This window comes from Pseudochaenichthys georgianus, chromosome 6 (assembly GCF_902827115.2).
Source record: "Pseudochaenichthys georgianus chromosome 6, fPseGeo1.2, whole genome shotgun sequence".
Taxonomy (NCBI): Eukaryota; Metazoa; Chordata; class Actinopteri; order Perciformes; family Channichthyidae; genus Pseudochaenichthys; species Pseudochaenichthys georgianus.
In genome coordinates this window covers 18,883,193-18,893,192 of record NC_047508.1, presented here as the reverse complement: position 1 = coordinate 18,893,192, position 10,000 = coordinate 18,883,193, and the positions used below count along the sequence as shown (strand labels likewise).

Below are 10,000 nucleotides of genomic sequence, written 5' to 3'. Positions count from 1 at the left end.
TTGTACTTTATCTCCGGCATACCGCAGTGCTGCTTCCTTATTTACCAAATTGGTTGCCTTTTCTTTTCCCTGCCTGTTTTAATCAGATTAACTGCCTCCGCAACGTGGATGTGATTATATGTCTTGACAGCCTTTTCAAAAGTCTTACAGTATGCGAAAATGTATTTTAATGTGCAGTTTGTTCCCAGTTTTCCCAAAAAAGACAGGAGGTTTCTTTATTGGCATTGAGTAGAGTAGCTGGCTGTAGCAGAGCAGGGAGTTTAAACCCTCGGCGGTTTAACACTTCTCCTGGTATGTACACAGACTTGTAGCAGAGGTCTTATTACCGTAAATTCGTGCTGACCACACACTAACTTTTGGGCTGAACCTCTGAGGCTGCCTTTGCTTCCTGATAAAAGCGCGAGATTTGCCATTGCGCAGCAACAGTCTAATTTTGGAGTTCCAGCCAACGGGCCCAGATTGAGGAATGCAGCAGTTTGTGATCATTCCCGGTCCTCCTGACATCTTTCCCCTCTGAGCACACACACACACTAACACAAAGTCACTCACACACATCCACACATACATAGATGAAGGCAGCCTACAGAGAGGCCACTTCCCCTTTTGTTGTGTAACTATTTCCTGTTTCTGATAAAGTGACACCAGGGCTCCCCGGGGTGAAAGAAGGAGACGCCTAGGAAGCTCAGCATGTTTGTATACAAATGTGTGCTGCGAGTGTTTGTGTACTTTTACTTAAAAAGTGATTTAGGAGGGGAAAAAAGTCCAGAAGTCCCACCATCCACTTTAAAAATAATTTAAAAAGTGCTATTGAGGCGTTGGCAGGGCGCACACAAAAACAGCTTGCCCAGTTCCGCTCTCGGCATCGCGTCATTCCTTCTCTATTGTTCTTCTGTAGCTGCTGAAGTGATGTCACTGCTTCATTGTGGATGTGACACAATCACACACACACACACACAATCACACACACAGTCTCCAGGGCCTGTAATGGCAGGAAAACCAACCCTGACCGCGGGTGTTGCGATAGCCGCTGTCACCATGATGTCCTGTACGCCCAAATACAGTCTTCAGGGAGTAACGCCTTACTGCTGCTGCGTGCCTGTGTGTAGCAGGGCACTGGGAAGGAAGGACAATTGAGAATGTATTTAATCATATTTATATTCTAATATTTATTTCATAAAAAAAAAAAAAGATTTCTTCAAGCATCAATGTGTATTTTAGGTCAGTAGAGAAACCGGTGTACATGTCAGCTGCAGACAATGATCGAGAAACACGCTGGTACAGTCTGACACTGTGGGAGCTAATGAGGCAGGTAGACCTGATGCTAGGAGGCACTGGTGTGTGTGTGTGTGTGTGTGTGTGTGTGTGTGTGTGTGTGTGTGTGTGTGTGTGTGTGTGTGTGTGGTGTGTGTGTGTGTGTGTGTGTGTGTGTGTGTGTGTGTGTGTGTGTGTGTGTGTGTGTGTGTGTGTGTGTGTGTGTGTGTGTGTGTGTGTGTGTGTGTGTGTGTGTGTGTGTGTGTGTGTGTGTGTGTGTGTGTGTGTGTGTGTGTGTGTGTGTGTGTGTGTGTGTGTGCGCGTGCGCACGCGTGTGCTAGCGCTATATCAACAGAGGACCAGATGGCTTGGTTTGCAGCACTGGTGTCAGTACAGTGTGTCAGTCGGCCTGCTGCGCTGATCGGAGTTAACTAACACTGAACTGATCTGAGACCTGCCTGTCAGTCCGCATGTAGCAGCAGTACCAACTCATTAAAAACAAACTGATCCGCTGTCAGCCCCTCTGTTGGAGCTTCGCAGTTAATACTCTGCTAACGTGTGTGTGTAGACATGCAGAAGACAATGAGAGAACTGAGGCTTATTTTAAGTTGTATTGCCTTCAATTGCTGCAACGAAACCCTGTATATCCCAGCTCAGGACATTAGCATTTAGAATGAAATAACCATCCGTTATGCACGGTGATCGTGTGTAGACAAACTCTCCTCTGGGGAAATGACATGGAGGAAGAATGCACGCACGCACGAACGCACGATTCATTTTTCCATTCCTGCAGACTGATGTGCGGGTTCCTCCTCATATTTAACCTTTATGCTCACACACGCATGCATTACACATCTATATACATCCTCAGAAAACAGCTGTGGGCCGTCTCACTCTCGGCTAAAATTAACTTTCACTTTACACACTCACATTTTTGCACAAAGTAAATGCACAGGCTTCAAATGCATCCCGCATACTGTAAGCACATGCCTGCGGTGGCCAGCAGCATTTCATTTGGAGGCTTAACAGCCCCCCTTTTCCTCCACGCACACACACCGCTGAACATCTCCAACTGGGATTTTTGAGTAGTTCATCTGGTTTATGAGGACCCGTCTGGTCCCGAAAGCCCCCCTTGGTGCGTTTGATATCTTACCCTCTTCTCTTTGTGTGTATGTGTGTGTATACAGTATGCGCTTGGTTGAGTGTATGTATCTGTGTGTGCAAACTCATTTGTGGCCAGTGAGATTTACTGCTGCAGTGGCCCCGGGTGCTGGGCTCCTCCAGGGGGTTAAGTTGTTTGGAGGGCAGGGGGTCTTCTGCATGACTGATGCGGGCAGGCCTCCCTCCAGGCTGCATAGATAGAGATGAAAGTAGCACATGCATGAGCACACACACATGACCAAGTAGAGCATCAGTGCTCCCTTAATGGCATACACCCCCCACCTCCTGCCGGCCCTTTACATCTGAGATGCCTCCCTCCATCTTCCTCGTCCTCATCCCCCCCCCTCAACCTTTCTTTTTATGTTGTCATCGCCATCGGCCCGTGTTATTGTTCTGAAAGCAGGGGAGGAAGGGAGTTCTTATTTTATTTTATAGTTTGACATTTTTGCTATTGGAGCAATTGCAAAGCAAAAATAATAACAACGAGAATGGAGAATATACTTGTTGATTGTTTTCTTATCTTTATCTTAATGCACCATTTGCCGAAATAAAATAATTAAATAAAATAAGATTACATTAGAAAAGTTCCTTATTTTGATCAACACAAATATAGACGAATAATGAATAACTAAGCTTCTAATTGCTTATTGACACACACACACACACACACACACACACACACACACACACACACACACACACACACACACACACACACACACACAGCTCTAACGTTCCCTTGCAATATGACCTCATTTCCGTCTCCCTATGGATTCAAACACTCCCCAATTACTTCCAGCACCCCGAGCTACCTGATCTCCCCCGCTCTCCTCCATCACCTCCCCCATCCTCAATTGCTCCATCTCTCCATCCATCCTCCCCTCTCTCTCTCTCTCTCTCTCTCCCCTGGTGACTACCTCACCCCCCAGGCATGGCAGCTGTGTTCTCCTGTAGGCATTACATCACTGCAAGAGCAGCCTTGTTACTGATCCCCTGACAACCAACACTATCAACACACACACACACACACACACACACACACACACACACACACACACACACACACCAAAACACATGCACTTACAGAAACATACAAACACACCCTTTTGCACATATGCTTTTGTTTACGCGTGTTGGAGAAAATAACTGTCTCCCTGTCCCGTCTCAACCCTGCAGCAATGTCCTGCTGTTCATCCTTTTTCACACATGGTGCGCGCGCACACACACACACACACACACACATACACACACACACACACACACACACACACACACACACACACACACACACACACACACACACACACACACACACACACACACACACACACACACACACACACAAAGATGAAGTCACACACACATTAACTCATCACCCTAACCTGCCCTATCCGGAGAATGACGTCTCTTTATCCTGATAATATCCTGACAGATGATCCGCGGTGTCGGGTGGCGCTCCTGTCGCTGCCTGTCTCACCGGGGAGGGAAGAGGGTACTAACGAAATATTCTAAATGGAGTGCATTTTATTTACATTTGAGTATGACTACAAACCTATATGGTATTTTGTGGCTAGATATAATAAATTATTATTTGAATTGTGATTAGTGTTCATTTGGTTCAGCTTCCCAAGAGCGACACGCTTCTCATCAACACATGTATTTGTACGCCGGTATATTTTGTCTCGGCAAAGGAGCAGCATCTTGGAGTTTGGCCAAATCTATGGAAAAACCCAAAAAGCTTCCAAGTAAAGTTTTTACTGACAGCGACGACGCAGATCTTGTCTTTTTATCTTGCTCTCAATTTCTTATTTGCACAGCAAGCACATCCCTTCAGTCAATGATGCATTCGTATTCACACCTGTGATCCAAATTCACAAAACAACAACAAAGAATGACATACACATCGATGCTCCCTTGTTTTTTATATTTAACATCTAATAGTCTTCACACCCATTGCTTGTACATCCATTTCTGTTGTTACCATCAAACACACCTTGTGTACTTTGGCCTTTACTCGCCTCCTCTCTTTCTGCCTTACGCAGCTCCTCTCAAACTCCTCTCCACTTCTCTCCCCCTTTCTGTTTTGGCTGGGCTCTTTGTAAACGGTGCGTCGTCCCAGTAACAAGTCCCTCTACCATTAAAGCACGCTCTAAATCAAAGAGATGTCAGGGGAGGGTGGAGGTAGGGGGTGTCCGGACTGACCGTCCTACCTATTTCAGTCGCAGCAGGGCACACATGTGCGGTCAATAAAGAAGGCCTGGTTGTCATTTATAGCATCTTGGCTGTAATCCTCTAATTAACACGCCTACTATTCTGGGCCTCGTTACCCTGCTGAGGACAGGGGGGGGGGGGGGGGAGGAGAGGGGTGTAAAGAAAGTGAAGACATGGTGTTTGCTTTAGGAACTTGACTATTAAACACCAGTGGGCGACTTTGTTTGTTGCTGTTGGATCCATGCAGGTGTTTTTCAGAGCTTGTTTTTACGGCTTCAATCCACACGGGCAACACAACCAAACCAAGGTGTGGACTCAGACGGGGGTGTCTTCTTTTTGTCTAGTGACCCTGGTTGACCACTGGAGTGCCACACTTGCTCGCACCATCTGAAAATGAGGAACAAAGTGTGTCTGTGTGTCCGTGTGTTCTTGTTTGGACATCCTCCCTAAACCAATGTCTGCATTTGTCACAAAGCTCATCATCACCAAGTGACCTATTTCCTCTGCCGCTCCATCTCTCAATGACCCGCTGTTGAACAGTGGGTGACGTAAGGCTGTTCAGGGGTCTGCGGTGATGAGACGAGGGTAGTCCGTTAGCATGCAGCTGGCCCCTTCACGAGACATCTTGTATACGCTTATTTGCCCTTTTTTAGAGTGAGTCTCACTGTGGCGAGGACGTCATGGACTTGAAGCCCATCCTGTTTGAATGTAATCAGTGTTCCATGATGTCTCAACCCGAGACGGCACAGACAGTCAGACATGACATCTGACTGACCCGCTCACGCCAGGTGCTGTTTTTACGAATTAGTGCTATTTATTACCAGCAACAAGTTGACCCACTTCAAATGGCCAGTTATACAAACCTATAGTTACATGTAAGGGCTTTAGAACATATTTCAAATAGCAGTTTTTGCATTAGGTAACATTCAGTCTCCTCGTTGAATCATGTGCTGCCTCCATAGCTGGTCTTGTGGCCTGCGTGTTTGTCATTCCATAGTAAAGTACCAGAAGTCTGTGGCCTGTCAAATGGGAGGATAGCTGCCGACCACAGGCTTGTTTGGTCTTCTCGTCGCCTCCAGTCTCGCCGTCCTCTTTAGTCTGCTTTCCTCACTCCTCTCTCCTCTACATATTCCCTTTCTCTCTCCTCTCCTCTCCTCTCGCCCCCAAACGAGAGAACACGGTGTCCAAAGACAGGCGTGTTAGACATGAACCAGTGCAGGAAACATGGTGAAGTCACACACATTCCCTCACCTTCAGAGACAAATCAGCTTAATCCCGCCTCTCCAGTAAGTGTAATGTGCTTCCAAGCCACAGTACATTTAAGGCAGTAGGACAGCCTAATGTAGCCTGTGCTTACTGATAAAGATGTATTAAATGTGCATAATCTTGTTTACCACAATGAATATTAAAGTGATATAGGGAATTTGAACAAGCATACATTTGCATCATGTTTTTATCATTTAAGTTTAAAAACCTTAAGCAAATATAAGCATATCATCACAAGCATTTCCTTTTCTGACCTGTAGTCAACAACACAGATAATATGAAAAGTGATGGCAGAGTGTATGTTTCTTCTAAGCAGTAATATAGCTGTGTCTTAGCCTCCATCCAGCTAGGCCCCTGAGGTGGCCGCATATTTGTTGTGTGAGTAAGGAATGTGGTTACATGCCTTAGACATTAGCTATGACGGAGCACTGGCTCCACAGGAGAGGGAGGGTGCGAGGGTGCGAGGGAGGAAGAGGAAGAGCAGGGAGGGAGGGTAGAGTCTGAGCTCACGGCAAGTGAGCTCATTCTCCCCCAGAGCTCGAGGAGAGAGTGCAGCTCCGTCATCCTTTTTGCAGAGAGAGAGAGAGAGAGAGAGAGAGAGGAGGAGGGAGTGAGAGGGAGGAGTGTAAGCCAGCGACTGAGCGAATGAGAGACGGGGAGAGCAGAGCAGCACAACAATAGTGGGCTGCTCTTCTGGCTGTGGACTCACAGAGACAGAGAGACGCTCTGTGGCCAGCTGCAGGCACATTACAGCTGGCTTACACGTTCAGACAATACAGACTACACACTTTTGTTTTCCTCCTGCTCTCTATGCGGTGACCATTCTTCCCAAAAACCACAGAATTGCTGAATTTTGGCGCACGGGCATTTCAGGAATTTTTGTGGTCACTGCATGGAATTTGTGGCCATACTGTAGGTGGACTTGGGGAGCGTGTCCACAGACATTTTGGACTAGTTTTTATTGTACTGGGTCTGTTCTCAGAGGGTCGCCGCCTGCACACTGGAACAGCTGACCTCACCTAGAGTGGACTTGAGCTTCAGCAGGAGTTTCCGTCGACTTCCGATTGTGGGCTCACACTTCTGTTTGTGTGTTCTGACATTTTTTTGAGTTGCGAGGGCTCGCTCCATCCCTGAAGGAGGGGGCGCCAGAACCTTTTCCATTTGGTTGTGTGTGTGACACAGAGAGTGTTCTGGGGGATGCCGCTGGATGTGGTGATCGCCCCAGCAGAGGGCTGTTTTTGGCCGGACCTGCAGGACACAGACATGAGGCTGAAGATCAGGGTCCGCCGAATGAAGGAAGGGAGAGAGCTACGAGGTGTGTATCCACCTGGATGCAGATCAAAAGAAGTGGTGTGTGTGTGTGTGTGTGTGTGTGTGTGTGTGTGTGTGTGTGTGTGTGTGTGTGTGTGTGTGTGTGTGTGTGTGTGTGTGTGTGTGTGTGTGTGTGTGTGTGTGTGTGTGTGTGTGTGTGTGTGTGTGTGTGTGTGTGTGTGTGTGTGTGTGTGTGTGTGTGTGTGTGTGTGTGTGTGTGTGTGTGTGTGTGTGTGTGTGTGTGTGTGTGTGTGTGTTGAGGAAGTTGGCCTTTGTGTACAGAGCTATCATACATAGTAGATGTAGATGGTATGATGTCATATCATATAATCACTGCTGGGGATTTGGCTGTGAAAGTCCCCACTGCTGCATCCAGCTGAAGGTGTGTGTGTGGGGAAAGCCCCCTGATATCACTGCAGATGAGTACAAAGGCACAGTGGGCTCTCTGGGTTATGAGGTATTCCAGTCCAGACACGTTGCAAACGTTAGATGTGAATCGAATATTAAGGACTTGTGCGTCAATACTGCTATACATGGCCAAACATGCTAATTGTTTCCCCACCTTATTGTGCTTGCAGCTAATGTGTTTAGAGAGGCAGCATAAGAAAGAGAGGATTAAGGGGATGACATTATAAGGACAAGAAGCGATGAAGAGGAAGGAAAGAAGATAAAAAGGGCCCTGGGGGTAGCCGTGACCCGCGGTATGACATAGTGCTCATGCTCTCTCAGCCTGTGGCCATTGAGATGTAAAACTATCACAAAGGCTCTTTCTTTGTATCTTTCTTCTCCTCTGCTCTTGGCTTTTCTCCTGCTCCTGCTCCCTCTCTCCCTCTGCAGAATGGTGTCTTGTGGAGATCATGTTATCAATATGTGTGCAGTGTGCACTGCAGGTGTTTAACATAACACCTTTCACACAGAGCTCTGAGGCACTGCAGAGCTGTAGTGCTAGGGGGAAAATCATTATTATACCGGCACTAAAAAGCTTATTGCACAACATATCGCTGGTGGTAATATAGTTGGATCATATCTGTATGAGAATATGGGTATACAGTTTGCATGCAAATGTAGATGCAATGCATATAACAAAGCCAGTTCAAAGCAGTGAGCACAGCGGCCCTCAGCACCTGCCACACTTCCCACTGATAGGTGTTTCTTTGTGTACAATCCGTCTCCACAAGGCTGTGCAGCTGGAGCTGTCAAGCTCATTAGCTCAGACAAAGCTAACAAGAGACAAAATCACACGTTTGCCATGAGCAGGTGAAAATAGGATTGTGTCTGTCACAGGTTATTTTGAGGCTCCTCAGCATGCCTCTGTAGAAATAGACTTGTGAAAGAAGTCTGAATTAGAAGAAGGCTTTATAGTCCTGTATTGCATGAACACGTTGCTGCTGAAACAGCAGTTGATCAAAGTGACATACTCCCGCTATCTGCCTGCTAAGATAGAGGAACAATAAACAGTCTACCCATCAGCCAGGATAACACCCGACCATCATCAACCTGACGCCCTGTGCAGAAAGCGATGACATCATCCCCCTACCTCATCTATGGGCTGTCGATCTACACAATTCTGACAGACTCTACCCCCCTCAAACACACACACACACACGCACACACACACACACACACACACACACACACACGCTCATTGCTTCGCTGCTGCACAGCCTTTGTAGAGCTGAGTGGGACATGTGTGCAATGATGTCATGTTGGGAGGGTGAGGGATGGTGGTGGTGGGGGGGGGGTCACATTGAGATGCTAATGTCCCCTCAGAGTGGAGGGGACAGCTGGAGGGGCGCAGAGGATGGCGTCATGTCTCCCCCGATATGAACTACAGAGGAGAGCGAGGGATGGAGGGGTGCGGGGGACTCATTCAGGCAGATCAATGCCCCCAAGCTGCAGAAGAGTGTGTGTGTGCGTGTGTGCGTGTGTGTGTGTGTGTGTGTGTGTGTGTGTGTGTGTGTGTGCGCGTGCGTGTGTGTGTGTGTGTGTGTGTGTGTGTACGCCTGTCTTGTTTGCACCCCCTCTCTATTAACAGACAAGTTAAAGAGGGCAACTGAAAGCTACACAGTGTCTGAAACACACACACACAGAGGCAGAGGGAAGGGGTGAGCCTGTATTGACGAGGGCAGTCAATAGTACCAACAGCAGTGATGTAACAGCACAACACCCATTAACCATAACAGCCAGGCAGGTGTTGTGCGTGTCCATTTGTCCGTTCAATATCTCCGGGATTCCACTTCCATTCGTCTGTCAGCATCGATCCAAGCTGCAGCAAAGCCCTACAAAAGCTCAGCATTTGATCCAAATATATTTGCCGGAACACACTCTTTTATGTCTGTGGGATAATAACCTGCACTTTTTAAATAGGATTGTGAGTATTTAGTTGTGGAAAATGTCTGCTGAATGAGGAGGAGGAACCAGAAACAAAGGACGCCCGAGTGCTCGACTCTGACAGGGCAAGAGAGGGAAATAAGCAGTTGCATAAAAGATGAAGTGGGCAGAGGAAAACGGAAAAAGGAAGTCAGCGCTGGCTAGCACGGCAGAAGGCGACACAGTGCCCTCTTTCCCGGTTGTTGTGTGTTGTCTTTCCAGCCAAATGTTCTTTTATTTTGTTCAGAGTGTGTGTTGAAAATTGGGTTAGTCACATCCTGTACAAGGATATGTTCCAGAGTGATACAGCACTGTGCCGAATCTCATCTGCAAGCTTGAAAATAAAAGTTGAAATAGGACTGTGTAGCACATGATCATGACGGCAGCCATTATTTCTGTCCAGCAGAAAATGTTTTCCCTTCATTTTCTG

At 47.2% G+C, this 10,000-nt stretch overlaps 1 protein-coding gene across 5 annotated transcripts in view; it reads left to right on the top strand.

Moving 5' to 3' along the window:
* Positions 1 to 10,000, top strand: part of dusp8a (dual specificity phosphatase 8a) — a 45,407-nt gene that overhangs the window by 27,603 nt on the left and 7,804 nt on the right. Inside the window, exon 1 of one of the 5 annotated variants that reach the window (XM_034085052.2) lies at positions 6,433 to 7,204. The exons of 3 other annotated variants lie outside the window; for them this stretch is intronic. In XM_034085052.2, the coding sequence (XP_033940943.1) occupies positions 7,087 to 7,204 (118 nt within the window). In that variant the 5' untranslated portion in view covers positions 6,433 to 7,086. Of the gene's footprint in view, positions 1 to 6,432; positions 7,240 to 10,000 lie in introns of those variants that run through there. One more of the 5 variants, XM_034085053.2, reaches the window with a different exon arrangement.